General features: G+C 36.7%; 1 protein-coding gene across 10 annotated transcripts in view; it reads right to left on the reverse strand.

Annotated features, from left to right (window-relative positions):
- The window catches only part of EPHA5 (EPH receptor A5), a gene marked incomplete at both ends in the record, with an annotated part of 319089 nt that extends 291678 nt beyond the window's left edge, over positions 1-27411 (reverse strand). For 9 of the 10 annotated variants that reach the window (XM_079712446.1, XM_079712444.1, XM_079712445.1 and 6 more), the window contains one exon: positions 27231-27411. In XM_079712446.1, the coding sequence (XP_079568572.1) occupies positions 27231-27411 (181 nt within the window). Of the gene's footprint in view, positions 1-27069 lie in introns of all 10 variants that reach the window. The other variant, XM_079712447.1, reaches the window with a different exon arrangement.
- Between the last annotated feature and the right edge of the window lie 588 nt (positions 27412-27999).

Here is a 27999-nt window from a genome sequence, read left to right on the forward strand (position 1 = left end):
ACCAAAATACACAGACTGGCTGAATGGATACAAAAACATGACCTGTATATATGCTGTCTACATGAGACCCACTTCAGACCTAGGGACACAAACAGACTGAAATTGGGGGGATAAAAAAAGATATTCTAGGCAAATGTAAATCAAAAGAAAGCTGAAGTAGCAATTCTCATAACAGGCAAAATAGACTTTAAAATAAACACAATTACAAGAGACAAAGAAGGGCACTATATAATGATCAAGGGATCAATACAAGAAGAAAATATAACAATTGTAAATATTTATGCACCCAACATAAGAGCACCCCAATACATAAGGCAAATGCTAACAGCCATAAAATGGGAAATCGACAGTAACACAATCATAGTAGGGGTCTTTAACACTGCAATTTCACCAATGGACAGATCAACCAAAATGAAAATAAATAAGGAAACACAAGCTTTAAATGATACATTAAACAAGATGGACTTAATTGATATTTATAGGACATTCCATTCAAAAACAAAAGAATACACTTTCTTCTCAAGTGCTCATGGAACATTCTCCAGGATAGATCATATCTTGGGTCACAAATCAAACCTTGGTAAATTTAAGAAAATTAAAATCATATCAAGTATCTTTTCTGACCACAATGCTATGAGACTAATATGAATTACAGGAAAAAATGTGTAAAAATACAAACACATGGAGGCTAAACAATATGCTACTAAGTAACCAAGAGATCACTCAAGGAATCAAAGAGGAACTCAAAACATACCTAGAAACAAATGACAATGAAAACAAAATGGCCCAAACCTATGGGATGCAGCAAAAGCAGTTGTAAGAGGGAAGTTTACAGCAATACAATCCTACCTCAAGAAACAAGAAAAATCTCAAATAAACAACCTATACTTATACCTAAAGAAATCAGAGAAAGAAGAAAAAAAAAAAAAAACAAAGTTAGCAGAAGGAAAGAAATCTTAAAGAATAGATCAGAAAAAAAATGAAAAAGAAATGGAGGAAACAATAGCAAAGATCAATAAAGCTAAAAGCTGGTTTTTTGAGAAGATAGACAAAATTTATAAACCATTAGACAGACTCATCCAGAAAAAAAAGGAGAAGACTCAAATCAACAAAATTAGAAATGAAAAAGAAGTAACAACTGACACTGCAGAAATAAAAAGGATCATAAGACATTACTATAATCAACTATATGCCAATAAAGTGGAAAACCTGGAAGAAATGGACAAATTCTTAGAAAAGCACACCTTCCGAGACTGAACCAGGAAGAAATACAAAATATAAACAGACCAATCACAAGTACTGAAATGGAAACTGTGATTAGAAATCTTCCAACAAAAAAGCCCAGGACCAGATGGATTCACAGGCGAATTCTATCAAACATTTAGAGAAGAGCTAACACCTATCACATTGCCATCATCAAAAAATCTACAAATTATAAATGCTGGAGAGGGTGTGGAGAAAAGGGAACCCTATTGCACTCTTGGTGGGAGTGTAAATTGATATAGCCACTATGGAGAACAGTATGGAGTTTCCCTAAAAACTAAAAACAGAACTACTATATGACACAGCAATCCCACTATTGGGCATATACTCTGAGAAAACCATAACTCAAAAAGAGTCATATATCACAATGTTCATTGCAGCTCTATTTACAATAGCCAGGACATGGAAGCAACCTAAGTGTCCATCAACAGATGAATGGATAAAGAAGATGTGGCACATATATACAATGGAATATTACTCAGCCATAAAAAGAAATGAAATTGAGTTATTTGTAGTGAGGTGCATGGACCTAGAGTCTGTCATACAGAGTGAAATAAGTCAGAAAGAGAAAAACAAATACTCAATTACAACACATATATATGGAATCTAAAAAAAAAAAAAAAAAAAGGTTATGAAGAACCTAGGGGCAGAACAGGAATAAAGACGCAGGTGTAGATAATGGACTTGAGGACACGGGGAGGGTGAAGGTAAGCTGGGACAAAGTGAGAGAGTGACATGGACGTATATACACTACTAAATGTAAAATCAATAGCTAGTGGGAAGCAGTCACATAGCACAGGGAGATCAGCTCAGTGCTTTCTGTTCACCTAGCGGGGTGGGATAGGGAGGGTGAGAGGGAGCTGCAAGAGGTAGGGAATATGGGGATATATGTATACGTAGAGCTGATTCACTCTGTTATAAAGCAGAAACTAACACACCATTGTAAAGCAGTTATACTCCAATAAAGATGTTATAAAAAAAAAAAAGGTGCTATGTAGTCAAAATGCTTTAGACCTAGACCATAGACCATTATCTTTCAAATATATTATGCCTAAACCAAATGGATCTACCTGGCGTGCTGTGCAGCTGAACCACTTTGAATGAGCATGGTATTTGGACCCAAAAGGGAAATGACTGGGTTAACCCTCATCAGAGGTACTGAAGCTTTCTCAAACTACATTCAAGAGTCAGTCTCTTGAAATGCCCGCGATTCTAAAAAGATGGTTGGATCTGCAAGTGTAAGCCTAGGGTACTAAAGGTTTAAAATTAGATAGGCTGAGAAATGTGTAAAACTTCTACAAGAGAACGTACTCTGAAATTATTGTGATCAAGGAAATCAGGATCACAACTGAAATATAAATTTTTGGCATGCTATGGAAATTATGTGCATTTAACCCTTATTATCCATCATTTTATTTCATATCATATATGCAAACATACATATCTACACACTAAGGTAACAGTCTATATTAAAACTATTAATATGAAAATAAATCAAGAACTTTAAAATCTTAGAAAACACAGATATATAGTCAATACTGTAACCTACCCATAAACTTGTCTATTTTCCTCATTAAGTTCTGAGCTCTTTAACTATAAAAATGCATGCCTATAGAATGTTTGTATCAACTTTAGCCTACATACAGCATGTTGGCTTTAGGGAATAAAACAATAAATGATATGTGGAATTATTATTTTTTAAAGGAAGTTGACCTAACTCAAAAACTATTTTTTAAAACAGCAAAACCCAAAAACAAACAGACCAAAACTATTTCACTACCCACTATCCTTGCAAATCCTCGAGTCAGTCCAGTAAATTTAATTTTTCAGGAAATCCATACTCTTTTCTTTTTACGCTACTGTTGGCTCTTCTGTTTTCTATGGGAATAAGGCTACATTAAACTTAAATGTCCTTGTCTTCATTTTAGTTTTTCTGGGGCACTAGGTCTGTGTCTAGACATGACTAAATATCAGGGGAGTGCAGAACCTAAATCCTTCTGTTTATTCATCTTTATGATTCATTTTACTCACCTTTGATATTGAGCAGCGGCATATCTGTGTGGTCTAGTAAAGTAGAGCAAATGAGCAAACTAAAGGCCTTCTGCTACGATGACAGTCAAATTGAACTTAATCCTGTGGTGGCAAAGTGATGTACATAGGAATTCTAGGAATTCATAACTAGCCTGCCATGAGAAACACAGCATTCCTTGTAGACTTCTTAATAATATGTGCATCTTGAAATATTCATTATTATCAACAGAATTCCAGATGTCTTTCTAAAATTTAATTGCCATCATTTGAATTAACTTTAATTAAAATTACTATTTTTACTCTTCTTGGCTTAGAAAATGTGTAAGTGTGAAAGTAAATGAAAATACTTGCTTCACTATTTTTACAATTTATGGGGAGTTTTCCATATTGGAATACATTACTGAACACATGGAAATAACTACAATAGGAATGTATATCATCTTTCTTTTGATGATCTTCTCAAAAGATTTTCTTCAGGTAAACAGATTAGGAGTTTTATAGGAAATACATGAATGTCACTTTTCCATACTGCCTAAAATTGCTTTCCTCCTAGAAGACGATTTCATAACATTCACAGTGCAAAGCAGATATTTACATATACCATTACTGAATTGGAAATTGAGGGGAAAAAATAGAAAAATTAGGTGTTTTAGGTAATTACCTTCAGATTTCTACTTTATAATTTTGTTCATGTAATGCAGAGTAAATTGGGATTTGATGCCTCAGGAAAAATAACTATCTAAAATTATATCTACATAAAATAAGATATACAGATAGGTACAGAAAAGAGTAAGAGAGCTTTCTTATACCTCCAAGTCTTGCACATGCTGCTTTAGCTATCTCAAATACCCTTCTCCCTTTGTGAACTGCTAACTCTTCATGTGTACTTCAAAACATATTTCAGAAACTGTCTTCCCCAGGAAACCATCTCTGATTCTCCTCTTCCTAAATGTGGGTAAGGTAGTATTACTGAATATTTTATTAACACCCAATTCTTATATCCAAAACACGGAATACATAGAATTGTATTGTTCCCCTAAAAGAACACTATGTTTGACTCATGCCTATGAACCTAGCCTGCATTCAGAACAGCTGAATAGCTGTTTGTCTTATGAATGAATCATTTGGCCAGTAGATGGATCAGGAGGGTGTGGCTGAATCAACACACACCAGTAGTTATCAACATGGGCATTTCATAATGTCTGGAGACATTTTGATCGTCAAAACTGGAAGTAGGGGAGTATCTGCTACTGGCATCTTGTGGGAAGAAGCCAGGCATGCAACTGACTAAACATCCTTCAGTGAACAGCAAAACTTCTTCCACCCTACAGGAAAGAATTATGTGGCTCAAATTTCACCAGTGCCAAATTTCAGAAACCCTGGTATGCACCTATGATGCTTCTAGAAAATCTCTACTTCACAATTCCTTGCACAATGCATCAGTAGCATGATCATCATTAATAGAAGTTAACACATTTGTAAGCATTCCTTATGAATGAAAATACTACTCCTATTTAAGGAAATGAAAGTAACAAAACTTGACATCTTATTTAGAGAAAACAGAGTATTCTGAATACCCAACACCCATAAATTATTTTTAGTAACCAATGTAACTATTATTACAAGTGTAGGCATTTATGCTCTAATAATTTCTCAACATTCATGATGGTATGCATGAAAAAGCTTTATGCCACTGATATTATCAATGCTTCCATTCCCCCCATTACTTAAGCTACTAACATAAGAACCGGTTTAGACATAGCGTATATATAAATGTGAATTTTCAGAATTTCCTTTTCTAATTTCATTACTGAATTTATTAAAAGGTGGTTTGGCAGTAATGCAGCACAGTCACTAAGTATCTTCTGTGCCACAATTACAGTAATTAAATTGTTCTGAACAGTATGTATGCTTGTTGTAAATTGCAATGGATACATAATGAGTATTGATCTTCATTGTACAACTTAATTAAAACTTGTCGGGGAGAAGCCACTAATGAATATAATTAGAGGAAATGTTTGATACCACAGTTACTCTGAAAGACATTAATTAGATATCCGAAATTTTACGGAAAATGTTTTTATTCTATTATTTATATTTTAATATAAAGCCACACCATTAAACTGAGAGACAGCTTTCAAGGTCATTTTCCCTCAGCCATTCTACAATTACAGTGAAGATGGGCATATTGGTTGGTAATCTAATCATTAATTTAGAAGACTGATTCTCCAGGAGAAATAACTCTGTAGAGGTCAATGAGTATTTAGTCTATTGCAAATTCCTAAAGTTAACATAGGAAAAACAATGACTCACAAATACAGGAACTTTTTAATAAGTAAAAATCAGTTAACTGCCTAACCAAATAATAGAATAGAAACTAATTCAAACTAATCTTAAGTATGTCTTAATTTTATTACTACATACTAATAAATTTAATGCTTTCTTGAACAAACAGAGAAAAGCTTTTAAAATTTTTACTTTCAGAAAATCCAGAGAGTTGCTAACTCATTCTTTTTGTTGGGATTCAAGAAGGACAAAGGGAGGGCAAAATGAGTAAAATGGAATATGCACAAAAAATCTCCTAAGCCTTCAACTTCACACATTCTGAAAATTAAAGGGTAATTGGAGTTAATTATTCAAATATGCTCTTTAATGGTTATAACTTTCAAATATTCGTAACTTGCTGTGTATCCCTCTGACTCCATTGCTTCTTCCTTAACATCTTGCTAATATTAGGCAAAAAAAATGTTATTGGATTTTCCAGGAAAATGATGCATTGGGACGAATGTGTTTTGAGACTTTGAAGAGTCAAAAGACAGCTGAAGGCACATGGTCCCACCATCATCAGTGGGTAATGCCTTGAAAGAATGTGTGATCCTTGATGACATGAAGGTAAAGGAGACCCAAAAGGCATATTTGTAATTTTACATTGTTTCTGTTTTTCCTATGATCTTCACATTAACACACAAACACAATTATAATGGTAGTCAGACCTCCACCACAGTGTGAAGAGAGAATACTTTGGATTAGTAGCAGATAAGATGGCATCCTCTCTCTCTAAAAGCATTGAACCAAAGTCCCATTGAATACAGTCAAGTTTTGATGTTTGCCTGCTTATTGATTTCCATTTAACAATACCAGAAAAGCTACTGGATTCAATTACAGCACACGTTTAACTAATCTGTAGGACTAAACCCCAGATATACAGCTCTTCAGCCTCTCTCCATAGTCTCATTCAGTACAGATGTGATTTCTTGCTTCTGGGCTAAATTTTATAATGAGACAACTGCTGCAGGGAACAAAGAACAGTTGGCAACAGGAGTGCAGAGAACGAAGACATGTGTTTCCCACTGGAAAACTAAATTTGTAAATTTGGTAAGAATTATGTTTTAGGTTTAGGGGTGTTACATAGATTTCTGTCATCTTTGCTTGAAAGCAGGACTCTGTAACCAACTGTATTTCAAAAATGAATGGGAGAGTATTCATTTCTTTTGTAATTCTGAGCAACATAACTGTACAACCTTTTTTTAGGAAAAAAAAGAAGAATATTAGGAAATAAACTTATTCAGTGTTTACTATGTGTCAGGTACTCTACCAGGCAATTTATATATATTCTTTCATTTAATGATCCCAGCAAACCTAGAGGATCAACACAACACTGACAGTTTGCAGTATCATTCAGAGCCCCAGCAGGGAAATCAATGAAGGAAAAGAACATGAGGCAATACCTGAAGCCTTCATGACAGACCACAAGCCTTGCTTATGGTTTTTCCCATAACCAAGTCCCACACTTAAGAGCCTAGACATCATCAAATACCCTGATTACAGCAACCTATCTCCCCAGGGCATCCAAAGACCAAGAAGTAAACCCTAATCATGAATGAATCTACTTTATTTGTACATGAACCATGGCTGTCAGACACTACCTGTGGAAAATCTTACCAATTTAAAAGATTGGTTCTAAAAAATGTGATAATCATGTAGCTCTGAGTTCCTAATTTTCCTTATGTTTTGGTAGCATATGATCATGACCCCCATGGACACTCTCATCTTTCATCTTCAGTGACAATGCATTTCTGTGGTTTTCTTTAACCTCTCTGGCTATGTGTTTCCATTATAAGCTACTCTTCCTCTATCAACCCTTCAAACCTTGGCATTGGTCAATACTCTATTTTTGTAGACTGTCTTCACTTATCACTCTATACCAACGATTCTTGACTAGGACTTAAAGTAGGAATAAGAAAAAAGAATCTTTGGAAAGAACAAATGTCTTAGCATCAGTCCATACATACTGAATAAGACTGTTTAGGATGGAGAATGGCTAGGATATTTAACTTTTGTTTGTTAGTTGATTGGTTTTAGAGGTGATATTAGCACATACCCCCTATGGAAGAACCCCTGTAGAGGAGCTCATGAACTTCCAAGTCTTCAGTTGTAATGTAAATATTAATAACCCCCCAAATCCATATATTTTGTCCATCTCTCTCTCCTGAAATTCCAATCAACTTATAAAACTGTCTGCTATTTACTAACACATTCATGGCTTGCACTCATTTTAAATTCAACCTGTAGCAAAGTGAACAAAGTATCTTCCTTGTACAAAAAATTCCTCCTCCTATGTTCCCTATCTCAGTGTATGCAATGTCATAGAACCAGTTGTTCCATCCAGAAGTCTGTGAGTCACCTTTGTCTTCCTTCACCTTTACCCCCTACATTGAATCAGTAACCAAATCCCACCAGTTCTAACTCTATTATGTATATAACTCTCTGAACTGCCTTCTCTGTTTCATTCCACAGCAGAACCAGTCCAGTCAAATCTGTGCCATAATTTTTAACTTGAAAAATCTCCTAACTGGTTTCTCAGTAGAGAGGCATGATCCCTGAAAATGTCTACAACACACTGCACCTGGAAAGACCTTTCTAAGCCACCAATGTGGTCGCGTCACCTCCTTACTTCAAACCTTGTAGTTGTGTCTTGTTTTTATTATAAGTTCTTCCAGAAAAATTGGTCTCTATTTTCTTCTCCAGTTTCATTCAGGTTTTTCCCTCCTTCTTTTTCCACAATTTAGCAATGCTGAACTTATCTCAGTTCCAATTATGTGGTCTTAACTATTGTTTCAGTTCTGTCCAATGAGCTGTGAAGGTGATCGGCAAAGGAAAGGAGTTTTTATGAAGAAAACAGTAGAAAAGAAACTCCTGGATGCCTTGAAAGTTGCTGGGTATGAGTATATTTCCTGGAACTAATGCAGCCATCTAGAGCAAATAAGGAGAATCAGCAGGAGAGTGAAGCTTATAGATTAGGGTTGGCAGAGTGAAGGGATGAGAAGTAACTGATTCAAAATTATATCACAGAGTTGCTAATCCACCTAAATTTGAAACTTACCTCTCTTAGGACTCCCTGTTATATGGGAAATAATCAAATTTTTTGCTTAATCCAGTGGGAAGTGATCTGCTATTTGCAGAGGAAGACATCCTAAGAGATACAACTGCTAAGTGGCAGAATTTGAAGGCAGACTTTAGTCTCCCTTATGCCAGAAGTCTGTTCTTCTTCTATCATGTCTCGATACTTCCCATTTAAAGATATTTGACTTAAAGAATTCCAATAACATTTCAAATTGTGTTACTTACACCATCATATTAGTTATCTTTGAAGTGATAAGTGATATCAAAGATAGATGATTTTTGTTGTCTCTTTCAATCTTATTACTCTCATTGTTGACTATGAGCAATAACCACTGCTTTTAATTGTTTGTTTCAAAATACATTCACCTCTGCTCATTTTGTTCTTTTCGTCTCTTTTTTTTTCATTTTGTTACAAAACATTTTTCATCATCATAAACAAAGAACTTTTAGCCACCGCTCTTTGAAAAGTAAGCAGTAGCATAGTCATACTATGAAGCATACAACTCTGAAGGAAGCAAAAATCAATCAGAAATGTATGCTAAAGATTTTGAATTGTTAATATACTCTAAAATTGTAAACTTATGGAGATGGCAAAGAGGGATTGAGAATTCGTATCCACTGGTTAGTCTATACAGAGTGTTTAGGCAAGGTAACTCTGAAGTCTACTGAGTGAAATTATGACTAATGAGCAGTCTGCTCCTCACAGGACACACTGCATGAAAAGAGCAAAAAGATGGTTTTCATGGCTACCTTGTCAGGTGTGGTAACCAAACTTGTCTAGTTTTACATATTGTTTTTATTCTAAAAAGAAAAGTCAAAATTAGATGACATAATGGGCTTGAAAATTGTCATATTACAGAATATGCTCACTCAATTCTTGTTCACCACTCTACAATGTATGTAGATAGTATATGAAGCTCTTCCTTGCAAAACAGTGCAAATCCTCAACATTTGAAATAAATGTGCATATTCACAATTCACTTTGAGAATAGTTCACTGCACAGAGAATATTCATCAGTCCTATGGTTCTGGTTTGCTACTGTGTGAGCTTGTGGAAGTGATTTTACTTTGAGAGCCTCTATTCTCATATTTATAATATCAGTGATCAAGACTAATAAAATTGGGCTTCCCCGGTGGCGCAGTGGTTGAGAGTCCGCCTGCCGATGCAGGGGACATGGGTTCGTGCCCCGGTCTGGGAGGATCCCGCATGCCGCGGAGCGGCTGGGCCCGTGAGCCATGGCCGCTTGGCCTGCGCGTCCGGAGCCTGTGCTCCGCAACGGGAGAGGCCACAACAGTGAGAGGCCCGCGTAACACAAAAAAAAAAAAAAAAAAAAAAAAAAAAAGACTAATAAAATTATGTGTATCTGTAGTTAATACACATTATATCACTTAATCCTAACAATGATCCTTTGGTATGTTATTTTCTCCACTTTACAGATAAGGAAATTGAGGTTGAGAAAAGCTAAACACGGCAATGGTCTAAGGTCATGGAGCTGATAAGCACAAAACCGGAATCTAAATCCAAGTCTATGTAACTCCAAAGCTCTTTCTCTTGCTTCTATATCACACTTGCCCCAATATCAGACTTAATGAATCCAAAGTTTCCCTCCTTTGAAACTCTTAATTTCTACATATCAAGGAGTTTTACTAAATCAATGAATTTTGAATAACATGTTAGAGAAGCCAGCATCTCCCATAATGATCTAGTAGTACTCTATATAAAATGGAAATCCTCAGATCTATTAATCTAAACAGAGCAGACACTAGTTTTTCCTGGAGAAATCAAAATTTAGTATCAAATTTCCAACAGTAAGTTACAAGATCTCACAAAGCAAAAGGGTAACTCTTATTTTATTTTATTTTATTATTCATTATGCTTTAATAAGCATGCTAACTGGGGCAAAACAGGGTATAAGTTTGTCAAAATATACTTTGTCCTTAGATGTCAAAAAGCACATCAAAATAGAAATGGGAAATGTATGCAAAGCTGATTCTTCATTTGGAATGAATCCTTACCCCAGTCCCTAATTACCCCTAATGTTTGATTGAAATATACCAAACTGCAAAACAACCTATATAATAATTAGCTTTCCAGCTTTCAGGGTAGTATAAAATGATGATTAGATCTGAACATGCACTAAAACAGACAGAAACCTGCACAATTTAACAGTCTGTATTTTAAGGTGATGGCATTTCCAAAAAAGCACAAACAACTGTGTGGCCCAGTAGCCCTTATTGTGAACTGAGAAGTGACCAAAATTTCTGCTAGCAACTTCAGTCATTATCCCAGGTCAGTCTTGTGGCTTAATTAAAACTGAATTCTGATGTAAACCCTACAGAATGGTTTTGTTATCTAAAATGGAAAATATATATATATATATATATATATATATATATATATATATATATATATATACACATATATTACAAGAAATCCTTTGGTAACAATTTGTCATCGAAAGCTAGTCAAAATATAAAGCAATACTGACAGAAGTATAAATAAATATTGTGCCCAATAATTTTAAGTGGCTGAACATAAACATTTTAGTACCCAGCTCTAATTATCCATTTCAAAATAGCTAGCAAGAGGGGCTTCCCTGGTGGTGCAGTGGTTGAGAATCTGCCTGCTAATGCAGGGGACATGGGTTCGAGCCCTGTTCTGGGAGGATCCCGTATGCCACGGAGCAACTAGGCCCATGAGCCACAACTACTGAGCCTGCGCGTCTGGAGCCTGTGCTCCGCAACAAGAGAGGCCGCGATAGTCAGAGACCCGCACACCACAATGAAGAGTGGCCCCCGCTTGCCACAACTAGAGAAAGTCCTCGCACAGAAATGAAGATCCAACACAGCAAAAATAAATTAATTAATTAATAAACTCCTACCCCCAACATCTAAAAAAAAAAAAACTATTAAGAAAACAACTGTATTTATAAAAAAAAATAGCTAGCAAGATTCATGACAGCAGCAAAGTAATTTTTAAGAAATACAATAAATTACGTATCTTTATAAGGTATAAGACTGATGATCTAGTAGCAATCATTTTTGCCTAGTTAACCTGGTACCTAAAATATATTTTTGATCAAAATATAACCCCACTAGTTGGCTACTTCTCCTTTTACAATGTGTATAAAGGGAAAAAAAAGAAAAAGAAAATAAAACAAGATAAAATAAAATAAAAGCATTTTCTCTTTTCAGTGGTATTGTATCAGATGCTATTTTATGCCCATTAATTACTAACATACCTTTCTCCTTCCTTCATATCAGAATCTCACTTGTATTTAGAGGGGCAATGTGCCCAGCACCAGACAATGGTTCATAACTGACCTTACCAAATAATGATCATTATGTTTCTATAATCTTAGCCTCCACTGAACTGAGGGCCCTTGTTACATAGGTCTGAAATCTTGTCAGCTTCTGGGAAAGTTTTGCTGTCCTAGCTGAAGGAATAGTGCAGCTGACATGATTCTTGGCTCTTCTCTTTCCCTTCTTCTTGTTCTGAACTGGATGTGATGCTTGGAGATGCATCAGTCTTCTTGCAACCATGAGGCAATAGGCTTGAAAGTAAGGCCAAAAAGTCACAGTGATTCCTATCCGGACATCATTAAGCCACTGAACCCAAACCACAAGACATCTACCCTGAAACTTATTTCTCAAACATTTTTTTAAACCCTCTACATTGTAAGTCACTGTTGGATAGTTTTTCTATTATCTTCAACCTAATAAATTACATGTAATACAAATAGTATATAAAAAGGAGAAAGTCTAGCTCACTGCTTTAACTTCTATTACAGTTCCATGGACACTTGCAGTGAATGAGGGTTCATTCGTTCAACAAATGTTTATTAAGCATCTACTTAAGTACCAAGAATTGTTCTAGGCCTTGGGGATGCATCAGTGCATAAAATAGGAAGTATCCTGCTGATTGTTCAACCTTCCAATTGCTTAGCTCTAAGAGTAGACATTTGCTTGAATTTGCATTACCTGTGAAATAATCCTTCTGTGTCCCCCAAGTCAGACTCTCTTAGGGTATAATTATCTGAATTAACATTTGACACTCAGGGATATATGGGAACACATTCAAAATGAAGATAATAATATTATTTAAGAATATAAAGTGGAAATATTAATCAAAGCATACACTTTGAGTATCAGTTCTGATATCAATGGCTCTCTCATTGACTACATATCAAACCCTAGTTAGAATAATGTTGGATTTTGACATTTGTTTTTACAATTCTCTAACATTTTTTATGTCCTTATTGTACATAATAATATACATTACCTTTAGCCTTAGCACATTTTCATATTCTCCTTGAGATTAATAATAGAAAACACTTATATAGTTTCTTTTATATAGATATATATATGTATTTGTACTTTTAGAATATATATTCTAAAAGTACAAATTCCAGGTTCTAAACTTACAGATTTACACAGGACTTGCTTTAATGAATTTTGACTCAGTGAGTATAGGAGGCTCCAGGCATGGTATATTTAACCATGTTTTGAGGTTGGCTCTGATGAGTGCCTCTGGGTTAGGAACCACTGGTTCAAAGTAAACTTTACTAGATATTATAGTTTATTTTTTTAGCTAGATTGTTACAAAGCTACAAGTCAGGATCATAGCACACGGATCTTCTATACAACATTCCTTTAATATTTTAACACAGTGGTTTTCACACTGAGCCCATAATGGCCCCTGTGGTTCTAAAGAGATATCTCAGAGGCACAAGCAGATGAAGGGAGCAAGGAGGTAAAGACAGAGTCAGGAAACCCAATAACTCTGTTGTTATCCGCTTCATATATTGGGCTTCCACAATGATGAGAGGAATTAGAGGTCTTGAAACTTAAAAAAAAAAAAGAAATTTGAAAACCATTTTTAACATTTTGTCCTTGGCTGTCAACAGTGACTTACATAAGAACCTATTAGCTGGTCACAGTGTTGTTTGTGTTTGAACAATGCCATGAATAATAATTCTTACCAATTTTCAAAATATACAAAACTGATTTTCATCTAATAAGTTCTGACAGGTTTTCTGCAAGGAAATGAGAACTGTGTAAATCAAAGCTTATACTTAAGTTTTCTATTCAATTGCTTTAGCATTAATGATAGTGAGATTTTCTTGATATAAATTTTCCATGTCCCCATATACTTTGCTTATATTATTCTTATATTAATTGATTTTCTTATAAAACGTGGTTTTGTAACAAAACATGATTCCTTCCTTGAACAATTGTATATGTAAATAAAATACAAATCATAATACTTAAGTACATTTAAATAAATATAATCTCTAGATAGTGGGTGCAACCAAGAGCTTCTGCATCAAACACACCTGGTTCCTATCCTATCAATTTATTTGTTGTGCAACCCAGTGCAATTTACTTAATTTTTCCCCAGCCCCATCTCCCACTAGTAAACTGAAATAATATCCAGCTCACAGGGTTATTGTGAGAATTAGAGATTATGTGGTAATAGTTTTCAGAGCACTATTATCACTATTATCCCTCCCATCTAGAAGAAAAATTCAGTTCAAAGAATTCTTAGCTCAGTAGAATACAATATTAACCCACTGACACTTCTCATATATTTGTTAGAATTTTTAGAGTAAATAAAAATATATTCAAAAGGGATAGTTAATTAAATATACTAACCAGACACTGGGTAGAATTAAACACACTGACCAGACATTAACCAAGCTATACTTAAAAAGCTATTCATCATTACATTTTAAACTTTATTCTTTATAAATCTATTTTTTAATGTTATTCTGTTCATATGGTTGATGATATCCATTTTCCTTCTCCTTTCCCTGCATTATTAAGAATTCCTACCAAGTTGTAAATCTAAAGTGCTTCATAAAGTAAGTGACAGTCTAAATTATCCAGGAAATCTAGAACAAATGAAAGAGTAAATCCATCCCCTCCCCAGAAATTTAAACCATTAAGAAACAGATGTTTTATATTAATTGTTTTTCTAGAGATAAAATTAAGTCATGCTTAAAACAGAAAAAAGTATTTTATGTTGCCTGATTGTGGCTCAAGTCATGAATTCTGAGAACTTATCATAAGAAAGAGGGGGAAAACAGTAGTTGATTAAATCACAAAAAGATAGTGACCACAGGATATATCCTATTTATTTCCTAATGGTTTGGCAAACTTCAGTAGAACTTTCCTCTCATTGATACTTTTGGTAAATCTAAAATAAAGTATTTTACTGCCAGATTTCTTGGTATTAATTTGTTTTGGTGGGCAAATCATACGCTATTTTAGTTGGCAAAATCTCCGTATAGAAAAGACTCTATAATACCAGAGATTCTAAACTCTATTGGTTATGGATTTAGGACAAAAGCTACATAGGCTCTACCACGAAAACCAGTAATGTGGTGAGACTGGGTGTTTAAAAGCAGAAACAAAACAAGTTACTTAATATAATTTATTCCTTAAAAGTAAATTTACAGGACATAACATACTTCACTGATACATACGGAGTATCAGGTATTGGGGTTACAGACAGGCAAAGCTTTCTTCATACTGATGCATTTGGTAAATGCAAAAACAGAAAACCTGCCAGTTTTCTTGGAATCAACTTGCTTTAGTTGGCAAATCATACCAAATAACTCTTAGTAGGGATGTCTCAGTTCAGAAAGACCTTTTTCTCTCGTTAACCTTTACTTTTTATGGCGATTTTTATTCTTATCAAATATCAGAAATATATAAACAAGGGAAAACTTGATTCCAGCCCAGCGTGATATGCTACACACGGAAAAAGAATGGGCACAGAATACTGGGAAAACTGGGGAGTGCTCTTACCCTGTAAAACTAGGCATAAAGATCAAGGTAACCTAGGTGCAGGAAGGAGCTGAGGGTTTCCCATTGAGCACCCAGAACCCAACTGTGCTGAGAGAAGGGCTCCCCCAAAGAAGCATGAAGTGCAGACATGGAGGGAAGCAACAGGAGAGGTGGGCCAGGAGCAAATCACTGAGTGCTTTGTACTCAGGCTCAAGGAATTTAGATTTTATCCTGAGGGCACTGGAGAGCCATTGAAGAGTTTACCCAGGGAGTAAACAAGGCCTGCTTGAAGAACTGAACTGAAGTCAAGTGCTTTTCTTGTGGTATTTCCATATACAATAAATATTAGACAGTACTCACTAACTAATGTCGAAAATTAGACCCTGCTAAATGTCAGAGTGCCAACCCACACTATTTTTTAGCACGTGGACTATTTAACGCTTATATAATGCTTCCTGTATGCCAGAACTTTTACAAAACACTTTATCGATATGAACCTAATCTTTACAACCCCGAACTGTATGAATATTCCCATTTTACAGCAAAGAATGCATAGACACAGGAGGTTTTCTAGCTTTCAGGGTTTTCAAGTTCACACAACTCTAAGTGGTTCAGCCAGACCCCAGAGCCTGTGCTCTTACCACTCTGCCTCACCGCCTCCTAAAGTGGAACGCTGATTCTGCAATCATGAGACTTTGGCTTTGAGACCAGTTCTGATTTTTTACTAGACAAAATTTTCTTGTTTCAGTTCCTTTGTTTATAGCAATGATTTGTCTAATCTACCCTACAGGGTTTTATGAGATTCTCGTGGAATAAGGTAGGTTAGCACATTTTGTAAACTACAAAGCATTTTAATAACATAAACTACCTAAAAGTGATTATAAAATATTTAATATTGCCATGTATATAAAGAGAAAAAAAGCACCCAAGAAGTTGCCTTGGATAGGAGACTAAAGGTGAATACATTTTCCACTGTACCCACTGAACGTTTCAGTACCTTCACTTGTTACAAAAAGTAGTGTTGCCTAAAAATTATAATGTCATGAGTTTAAGGCAAATCTTTGTCTCAAAACTGCCCTCTCTTTCCAACAGAGCAAGGTGTAGTGATCAGCCACAAACAGCACTTCGCCGGGAGAGTTTCTGAATGGGATTACAGGCATACATAGCTAGGTCTAGTGTGTAGCCTGGGCTAGAGATTGAGAACTGGGCTGCTTATACATGAAAGTAACAGAAAACAATTAAAAAATAAAAAATACATGGCCTAAAATTAAAAAGACATAATGTGGAGGAAGAGATCTTTCCTTGTGCTAGTGGGCAATGAAGAGGGGAGATGTCAACATGGGGCTCAATCAGTGTGTAAAAGCCCAATGACAAGAAGTGGATCATGTATTTAGTGAGAAGGAAAAAATAATTAGAGGTATGAGTGAACATGAGAACAAATATCTTTAGGACTCCACATGAATTTTTGTATGCACTTTAACCGTATTTCCCACTGTCTGTGGAATGAGCCATTATTTGGATGGTGAGGGCAAGAGTGACTGTGGACATCTGAAGGACTTTAGTCAATAGTCTCCCCTTGTATAGAAGAGTTGAAAAGAACAGTGCTGGAGTCAGACTGCCTGGGCTTGAATGCAGATTTCTATCACTTTTGGATGGGTAACATTGGGCAAGTTATTTAACTGTTCTCTGCCTCAGTTTCCTCATGTGTAAAATAGGAATAATAATAATAATAATAATACATATTTCCTAGGCTTGTTTTGAGGAAAATGAATCAGTATACATGTAAACCACTTAATGTTTGGCATGTGGTATATCAATAATGGATGTTAGCTATAATTATTGTATACAGGTGGGTGTACGCATGCACGCAGATACACACATACATTTCACAAACAGATCTAAATACAATACATTCTAACTTCCTTATACCTGTTTATGTGACCTACATAAAAAAGATAAGCTTTCACAGAATTGTATTAAAACCTTTCTAAAAATATAAAAGCTCAGTTATATTTCCAAGTAATATTTTAAAATCTAAATATAACTGAGCAGATGAGAAAATCATATACTTTAAACCAAAACAGAGGTGTCGAACTATAGTGTCAGACATATGTTTCAGGAAACTTCTAAGGATTTAATTCTCCCAATTATCCACTTTCATAGCACCATAAATGTCATTTAAATATATATATATATATATATATATATATATATATATATATATATATATATGATATATTATATTAAATACATATATATAAGACTTACTATGTCAGTACTAAATATCCAAAACATTTGAAATATCTCTTGATATGTTTTGTGGCTAATAAGAAACTTCTGACCCCTCCTTGGGGCATAATGAGATAAAAGGCAACATTTACAACCCATGATCCTTGTACTGATGATTTTTCCTTTATTTCTTAATCCCAGTATTCAATATTAAATAAGTAGGAAACCAGCTAGAAAATAGGACAACATCACGTGGTTGATTTTTATCTTTGATTGCTCTATGGAAAATTTTCATATGCAATTCTTTTTGTTAGATTATTTTCCTGTCCCAGATTCCCTTTGATCATCCAATGCAAGGAAGACAATAACCTGTGATTCTGAAAGCTTATCTCAAATATGCCACATTTAGTAGTGGGGAAACCCCAGGGACTAACATTTGTTGGATACCTGTTTTGCTCTAGGAATTTTACTAAGCAACATACATACTCTGCACATTATTTTATTTGCACAACAACACTATGAGTGTGTGTTAACACTTAATTTTAACTATGTGGAATCTGAAGTGGATGGTTCAAGAACACATCACTCATACATAGCAGGGCTCACTTCATGGTCTTTACGTGTTCCCATTTTGCACTACCCAGTGAGAGGCAGTTATCGCAAAGTTAATTAAAATTAAGCTACAGGGCCCTCAATGACATGGGTCACTTCCATGCCACTAAGGCACCAGCAAAGTGTTCACTAAGTCCGTATTTCTGCTACACTTGCAAAACTAAAATATTTTTGTACTCCTTTCCTTAAGGATGATTCCTCACATAGTGTAAACTTAAATCCACAAAACTGCCGCTCCCAATGCTTCCTTGTATCCTAGTCCTTACCTGGCAAGAGAAGCATTAACATACATGGACTTTGCAGAGCTCTAACCAGCCACACTCCAACAACTTACATATGCTCACCAATTAGAAGATTATCTCATTTTGATTGTTCTCCACAACAATTATATGAAGTAGTACCATGCTACAGATACATGAACTGAGGCTAAAAAAAAATAACAGTGAGTGTCCACAGAATTCAGAGGTAGTAAATGATGGAGATTAGAAAAAAGGGAAGAAAACAAAACAAAACAGAAACAACAAAAAAAAACTTCACAAAATACAAAAAAACAAAAACACAAAACAAAACAAGACTACTTTCTTTTTGAATTTCAAAGCCAGAAGTTTGGATTTGTTTTTTTCTTTTCTCTTATTTTTCTGTAATTCCATACCAAAAATACTTTCCCTGCTTCTTTTTGCAGGTTTGAATCAAAAAACAGTGGCTCCAAATCTCCAAGATTAAATGGTTCTGTTGTTGTCGTTGCTCCTACCCCCAACTTCCAGAAAAATTAAATATGATGGTTTGAAACTAGATATGGTTAAAATCCTTCAGACACAACAGTTCCCAAGTATTTTCTACTTTTCTCAGAAGGCTGGTTGTACCCATTTTAGGAGACTCATGACAGCATCACTATACTGCCTAGACTGTAGGGAGAAGACAGACCACTGTCATCTTCCACAAAACAGGGCAGTCAAATCACCTGTCCAGCTAGCAGCACACAGGCCAGGACTCTGCGTGAAAGCTACAACTTGGCTCAGAGAGAGCGTGCCTGCTGCGGACTGCTGGGCTGAACCGGTGCCAGCCGGACCTACCTGCTGAGTTTGTCTTTCCACAGAAGTCATTAACAAGCATCCTGGAACTGGAAGGGACAGCCAGTGCAAAGTAAATAAGTGAGCTATCTTATAAGAGACACAAAACTGACAGAGATACCTTAAACTCTTGTACTTCTGACTTAAGAATCAATTTAAAAATATATAACTTGGTTTGTTACAATCTACTCTTTACCGTTAAGGACTGGGTCCCATGATTTATTTAACAGAAGGCTATATTGTCTGATCGCCCCAGTACTTCCTTGGAGGCAGGATGTATAGATGAGCTCTTACAGGCATGGATGAGCTCTTACCCTCTTATCTTGTTTTGACTTTGCATAAATGGAGTATCTGATAGGGGAGGGGGGAAGAAGGAAGAAGGGAAAGAGAGAGAAAAGGAGGGGTAAAGGGGAAATGAGATGTGACAGATAAAAATAAGAGTGTGAAATTATCATAAGAGAAAAAAGACACTTCCCATTTCTGAGTAAAAGAACAGACTATATTTTCTCTAAATCGTCCAATACTGAGCCGGAAACATGTTTCCAAGTAGGAACATTTTCTCACAAAGCATATGCAAAATATTTCAACCCTCCAGTTTTGGCTCTTTGATTATTATTATTATTATTATTTTTACCAGATCGTTTACTTAACAGAGTTACGAGCCCAGATTAGTTAGAACCGAAGACGTGTGTGATGGATGGAGAAGATAGCCTGGGCAATAGTCCAGCAACTATAACAGAATTAGACTCATCACAGACACTTTAATCCCAATTATTTAATCCGCGAGGTATCTAACGCCACAAGTATTTGTCATGACTCAAGAAAACTGTACAACTTACAGAGAAATAAAAGAAAATGAACTAAAGAGTTATTTTTTTCCATTAGGCTGGGATTTAAATCTTCAGAGTCAGTAAAACAAATATAAAATTAGAACGTGTGTGTGTGCTGGTATGGTATTTTTTAACAATATAAAAAATAAAACCCAAGCACTTTTATGAATATCAAGTTCATAGTGATACCATCATGACATCCCTCCTCACTCTTTCTCCCAGCTTCACCACAACCTTAACACACAACCCAAAACATGTCCATGTGCACAAACACAAGCCTCAGGCCAAGTTCCTGCACTCTGCTTAATAAATGCACAGCAATTAAAGCCATGAACTCTGAATCACTGGAAGATATAGAGGAAAGAATGCGTGACCTAGGATCAACTTCTGATCAACAAAGTTTTGTATATTCTCCAATAGTTTAAGAAATAGTTTAAATGATACTAATAAAGTACTACATAAACTGATCAGAAACTAAAGGCTGTAGAACCTACGGGGGGGGGGGGAAGAGCTAAAATAATGCTTTAAGAACAGAGCTTACTAGGTTTTCTTTAACTGAATACATTATCAATGAGATTCTAAGGACAAAACACATACTTTTTTTTAGAGGATTTTTCGGCATTCTTTAAATGGTAGAAATGACTCCTTATGGTTTCTTTAAATTGCTAAAGATTTAAAAAAAACATTAAAAATTATACCCACATTAAATGGTAGCTAGTAATAATAAAAGTCATCATGCTAAACCACAGAGTTTTCAAAAGCTCCAAGTGGTGCAACTACTAAATTACAGTTTTATTTTATAACTTTGTAACACCTAGAATTCTCATTAGAGATACTCGATGACAAATTTGAACTTTTAGAAAAAAAAAAAGCCAGACCATAAAGTCCCACACATTTCAGCAGACACAATTTAAATTATTATGTACCTTACAGCGGTTTTTTTCATTTTATTTATTTATTTTTTGCTTTACACTAACATTATATAGGCTAAAAATTTTTAAGATGGTAATGAAATAAGTTAAAAGGTAATTTAAAAATCTATTTCTCATGAGATTTGTTGATTAGAATTACATTTTAAGTCATTCAATTAAGTGTTTTCTATTGTCATTTTAATATGAATTTTAAGTTACAGCCATCTCTTATTTTATGGTATTAGAATGAGTAAAATGAATAAATCCTATACATGTGAAATCTACAGTGTCAATAGAAAAATGTAAATTCCAATCAAGTTTTAATACTCAAGAATACCTGTACCACTACCTATTTGTAATTTGATTTATAAGTGGCTATTTCATAGTACAATTTACTGCATCAGTGAGCCTAGTATTTTGGTGGAAAGTTCTTTATTACAATACCTTGGATATGTTACCAAATGTATTCTAAAAAATTAGCTGTTGTCCAAAATTTGGATTTAAAATTCTTAAACATTTTTTCTTGTTCAAAAGTAAATTTTTGTCTTGTTCAAACACTTTAAAATCTATTTCATTAACTCTGAATAAAGAAATGTCTAGAAAGGCAGAAACTAAAACAGGAAAAGTAAATATATGATAAAGGGAGACTCCTTAAGCAGTCGTGCTGTTTTGGAAGTTAAAAACCAAATACTTAAAAACGGATCATTTACATTTCGATTTAAACTCAATGGAACCAATAATTCAGACAAGATTTTCACAGTGAATAACTATCAAATCTTCCAGTTTTTTAACTGCTATATAATATAATAATAACATAATGCTTTGAAAAATGTTATGAATAGATCAGAGAATCTCCAGTTTTTCATTTCCTATATCAAATATATCTTACTGAATAACCTATTTTGTTTATTATTTCAAAGTTATATATTGTTAAACTTTTTGTAAAAATCGTGAACTATTTAAATCTGTGTTTACAAAGCCTTTAGCACTTATTTTATTTTTTAGTGACTTTTGTATACATTCATAGAAACGTAAGTGTATCATTTAGTCTGCGATAGAACATATGATATATTTTTAATATCAATTAAAAATACCATTAGGTGTGTTTATGTATACAGTAGACTAGGAAAACTCCTTTGAAGAAATCACTATATAACCAACTGATTATATACATTTTGATAAAATAACTAAATATGTATTTACCCATTAGAGCATGCCAGCAGGAACTATTCTGCTCTATAGATAAATACATACTCACCAGAGATATTAGAGTAGAAAGAATCATTGAGTCTCTAAGGTAACAATTTACATTTTTAGCTCTCATATTGATTTCATAGTTAAAAGTCACTGTTTCTGGAAAGAAAACAAAAGGACAAATACTGCAATCAATTTTTAGTGATTCATAAGCAAGGCTGAATATTCAAACTTCAGTTAACTTTGATGTTTTATGAAAACTATTGTAAAGGTATTTTAAGATTGTTAAAAATGCCATAAACATCTTTGAACAATCAGATACCTCTGCTGACTTAAGTTCATGTTATTCATTAGTAAAATGAAATATATCTGCTAATTTAAATTGAAAAAATAAAGTATAAGGAATTATCATTACTTTTACAGTAGTTATTTCTTCAAGATATTAACAACACATAGTTAGTTAACATAATCATGCACATTATACCCTATTTTTTACAGTCAAAGGTAAAAAGGTTTCTTCCAAATGAAAGAGAAATAAATTGGTCACCCAAGCAAATACATAAAAAAGCACACCAAACAAAGGAGATTCAAGTGGTCAAGTCAATAAAAAAAAATGTAGTGAAAATAACTAAAGCATAGTCATTTTCTCAGCAGTAGTAACACTGAATAAAGTCTAATATTTAATTAAATAGACTAGGGCTGTTTTGTCTGTAAATAGCTATATCATCTCATTTTTATATTTCATGTAGAAATACTCTAAATGGTCACATTTTGTAAAGCAGAGTATTAATAATAAAAATAATGGCAAGTAAGACATTTCTAAGCATAAAAAATGAATCTTTTCCCATACCAATTATATCCTATGTGAACTTACATAAAGAATTAATAATATTTACAAGTGACAATATTATAATAAGAATATTTTCAATCAAAGGAGAAATATCCATTAGAAATGCAAAAATTGTTCAACCTCTTCCCTGCCCTAAATGAGGAAATGAAATCCTCTTACATGTCACCCTGACACCCAAGAAGATCTTTGTCTACCTCAAAAAAAAAGGCTTACAATTTTAAGACCCAACCCTCTGCTCCCCATTTATGGTTTATAAAGCAAAAAGCCTAAACTCATGGTGGCTTCCTAGTTCCAACAATCTATGATTCAAACAGGGGTAATGGCTCTCTTTTTTCTTCAGTAGCGTCCTGGTGAGGGAATAATTTTACTGTCCTTTTTCTGTGGGGTCCTGCCTCTTTATCTAAAAGGAAATGAATTACAACCAGATGACAAGGCCACACAACAAAGCCATTTGGTTTTACAAATCTATTATGTCTGTCGTCCAATCGTTTTATGGGCCTGGTCCTATTATAAACCAAGAAAGACCCTAAAACAAACTTTCTTCCTTTTCTTTCTTTCCACTGAAAACATTTACAATTTTATAATTGTTTTTCAAACAGGTTAGCCCCCCAGTTTTTCCCCTCATGTGGTGTTTCTTTCTCTCTCAGAGTCCCTCCATTCCACTTTCTCCAGCATACAAAACATTCAGAGACAAGAAACTGGACTTTTCAAATACAAACTGCTGACAACTGTCAGAAGCACTTTACTGGGACATTACTGACTGTAGCTCAATGAATTAAGCTTGATTCACTGCGGGTGAATCATTTTCAATGCATAGCTGTTCAGCAGTAATTGGCCAAGAATCCCTACTGCGAAAAGCACTTGTAAAATAATGCTTGTTTACAAATACATCTCCAGACAGCAAAAAGTGGCAGTTACTGAATAAGTTCAGGGCCACCTCCAATATTCATAACAGTGGACATGCTGCCTTTACTTATTAAATCTATTAAAATTTTCACTTGTTGATACACTTGCTAACATTTGTCCTGCCTGATCAGTCTTAGACAAATTTTTTGCTTTATAGATGCCTTGGAATTATTTTACAATAAAAGTCTTGTATATTACACTGCAGTTCAAAGGTTTCTTCCACATGTTATTTATGCCTAATGTGTGTAATAAGACAACTAAAGATATATTTACATTATCCTAGAATCCAGGCTAAAGAGTAAATTTTCCTCTTTTTGTCTATTATCCAATGTATTCTAAAATTCATTTCATATCAGTCCAAGATTCTAGACACATATTTGACTTTTTCTGTTCAATTCTGCTTATTTATGTCTACCAAACTTAAATTTTAAACGTGACTGGAATACCAATTATAAATGTAAACTCACATTTATTTCTATCTGCCTTGAAAAATTTTTTCTCACATAATGGGAGCATTCAAATCATACACATATATAATGTATATACACACTATAGTCTGAGAAATTACTAAGCATCTATAGCTTGCAGAAAGCAAAGTATAGGAGAGCAAGTTATTAATGGAGTCAATGCATACATAAAATCTTTCTGCCCCTGATCTTCCAAAGTTCCTCCAAAAACAATAAAAAACAAACTTAAAATCTCCGATCTGAATCTTTAAATAAATTAACAAACTGACTTCTGTTATAAACACCTTATATTCTTGTTTTTTGATTTAGAAGAGCAGTATCATGGAGAAACAAAAAGAGAAGAACATAAATATTAAAGGTCTGGGATGACACTAATGGAAAGATGGAAACTGTTGGGCAGAGACAGGATGAATGAGAAGAAGTGTGTGTGTGTGTGTGTGTGTGTGTGTGTGTGTGTATAAATTTTATTTCCAGTTATGTAAAATAATGAAGTTACAAAATGTACCCCAAACAACAGACACGCTTTTACTTTTAGCGTCTTCAGAACACTGGCTGGTAAAGTACCGCTCATTGTTGGTTAGAACTCGGCAATCCCCATCTCACTGAAGCCCAAGTTTTGCTGTGTGTACCACTAGCTGGGGTAAGGACAACACAATCTGTGGGTGTTAAGTCTGTAATATCAGCCAGTCTACCTTCCACAAGACTCCAGCTCCGCTTACAATAGGAGACCGATGCTATTTGCTTGCTTCCCTCCATCTCCTTTTGCCTCTTTCTCCCCGCACAGTCTCGACCCTTGTTTCCATTTAGCGCCACCTTCCCTGAGACTTCATTTCTTCCATTCTCTAACCAAGAGCTACTACTCCCTTACACCTCTACATAAGCCCATTGCCCCATCACACGTGGAAAAAAAAAAAAAAAAAAACTGAAACATAAAGTAACACACGAAAGGATAAATTATATTACTACTACTATTACTCTTTAAATCCAAACCAGGATGCCCTTTTTGGTGGAATAAGACAGTTAATGAAAGGACTCCTAACCCTGTCATAATCCTCCGGACTTCTAACATAATGAATCTAACATGAGATGTCAATAAAAGGACTACGACTTCAGAAAACACTTTCTCAACTTTGTCGGGAAGGTAAAAAATGCAGACTGCTTGTGTTAAGCATGGGAGACTTTAGCTAGGTAAATAGATAGGGAGATAGATCGATCTACATGTAATCCTTAAATCAGATTTTTAAAGATAAATGTAGGGGTAAAAGAGAGAAATTCATGGGGTGGGGTAAGGAGTCTCGATCTGCCCTGCTTTTCACACGGTTTCTAGGGAGCTGGCAGCACTCCCAAACCAGCACAGCGGCTTCTCCTACAGCCAAGACACAACCCGTGCAAGTCACGAGGACACACAAGACTCCGCCGCTGCTGCTTCATCTTTCCGGTCCGGCATCCCCTGCCACACGAGTGGAAGGAAAATTTTAAGGTTCTGTGCCTCTTTCGAGGCATCCGGAGCCCCAAACCGAAACCCCAACCTTGCAGCCAGGAGGGTAGGGTTTTCGATGTGTTCGTAATGGAGCTGACCGATATGAGATGCTGCCCGCCCCGCCCCCGCCCCCTCTCCCTCTCCCCCCGCCTCCCCCGCATTGGGCTGTGCCCTTAAGCTCGGTCCCGGCGTGTAAGAGGAGCCAGCGCGGCAGAGCGGACCCGGAGGCCGAGGGCGGCGGGCCGAGGGGCTGAGCAGAGCTCGGAGAGCCGCGAACGCCGCGCAGGTGCTGCTCCCGCGCCGGCCCTACTCTCCCGGTGCAAGGTGGGGACAGTCTTCTGGGTCCGGAGCGCAGGATTGGGGGTGGGCAGGAGAGTGGGGACTCGAGGATCCGGAGCGGGGCTTTTCCTTCACGGAAACATGGGAAGACCTGACCCGGTGGGTGCCAGTAGCGCCTTCCCGGAGGCGACACTCCCTTCCCCGCCGAAACCTCCGCCTCCCGCGGCGTCCCACCTTCCCGCCTTCTTCCAATTTCGCCTCAGTGTGATTATGAGACCCCCAAAGTGAGCGACACCAGCACAGTGTGGAGCGCCTTCCTTCCTTCGCCAACCCCCTCCCTCGAGAAATAAAAGCTCTTACCACCCACCCCAGAATAGCAGCGGGTGATGCCCTAAATAACAGCTCCCAGAAGGCACTCCCGTCTCCCCCAAATAAAAGCATCCAGCTACCCCCACTGCCTCCAGTTTCCCATCCCCGGCCTCAAACAACGGTTTCGAAAAGCCCCACCGCTCCCGAGATCCCCGCCACTGCTCTTCAAACAGTTCCCACTCTTTCAAGCCCGAAATGTCACTTCCCCACGCGCTTCAAGTGAGACCCAGCCGCACCCAGCCTCCGGGCGCGGGTCTCGGAGCCCTCTTTCCTCCTGGCTTCCAACTTCCCAGCCCCCCCAAGCAGCCTGTGTCCACAGGCAGGTTCCGCGCCCAGCACTCCGCAGCTAATGTCAAACAATGCAAGCAGAGACGGCGGGATACGAGCGAAAAGGCTAGCGAAAGCGGACGACAAATGTTAGTTCGAGAGGAGGGGTGCAATTTCATCCGCGGCAGCCGCGTCCAGCGCGCCCGGACCCGCGCTTCCAGGCCCCGCCTCGCCCCTCCGCCCCTGGTCGCCGCGGTCCCCACCCCCACCGCTCTACCTTCGTTGCTGGGGCTGGCCAGGAGGGTCCGGAGCGCGGCGCACAGGAGAAGGCAAGTCCAGAGGGGGGCCCTGCGAGGTGCGGAGTAGCAGCCGGCCAGAGACACGGGGGTGCTGGGGTGGTCGTCGCCGCCGCCCGGGGGCCGCCGGCGTCCCGCACCCCGGGGCCCCGAGCCCCGCATCTTCTCTTCGCCTCCTCCGCCGCCGCTGTCCCGCGCCGCTCAGTCCACGGCTCCCGCCTCGCGGAGGGGGCGAGAGAGGCTCGCGCTTCCTCCTCTTTCCCCGTGGGCTCCTTCGCCTTCTGGCCCACGGCTCGTCCAAATGCAGGAACCAGGGATCCTCTGAGACGGCTGAAGTTTGCTCCCGGCTCCCTACTCCCTCCTCTACACTGGGGTTAAATGAAATGGTAGTTACGGTTGATAGTGCAGTTAGGGACCGGACTCAAGGGTGACGAGAAGGTCCCGCGTCCTATTCTTTACCTCTTTAGACTTTTAAGGATGGGGGTCTTTTAAATGCCACTGGAGGAGAGATGAAGGCTCCTTTTCAGTCTTCAGGGCTGAAATGGACGAAGGTAAGGAAGACAAGGAATCTTAAGAAGAAATCCTCAATAAAAAGAGGAGAAAAAAGAAGGGTGGCTAAGGAGAAAGGAAGAGGAGTTGGGAAAATGTAGGGTGGGGAAAATACGAGAGAGGGGAGCGGAGGAAAAGACCCAGAGTTCAAAGAGGCCGGCAGAAGGAAATAGCTGCGGGCTGAGCGCTGACGAGGGAAGG

This window comes from Hyperoodon ampullatus, assembly GCF_949752795.1.
Source record: "Hyperoodon ampullatus genome assembly, chromosome: 1".
Lineage (NCBI taxonomy): Eukaryota > Metazoa > Chordata > Mammalia > Artiodactyla > Ziphiidae > Hyperoodon > Hyperoodon ampullatus.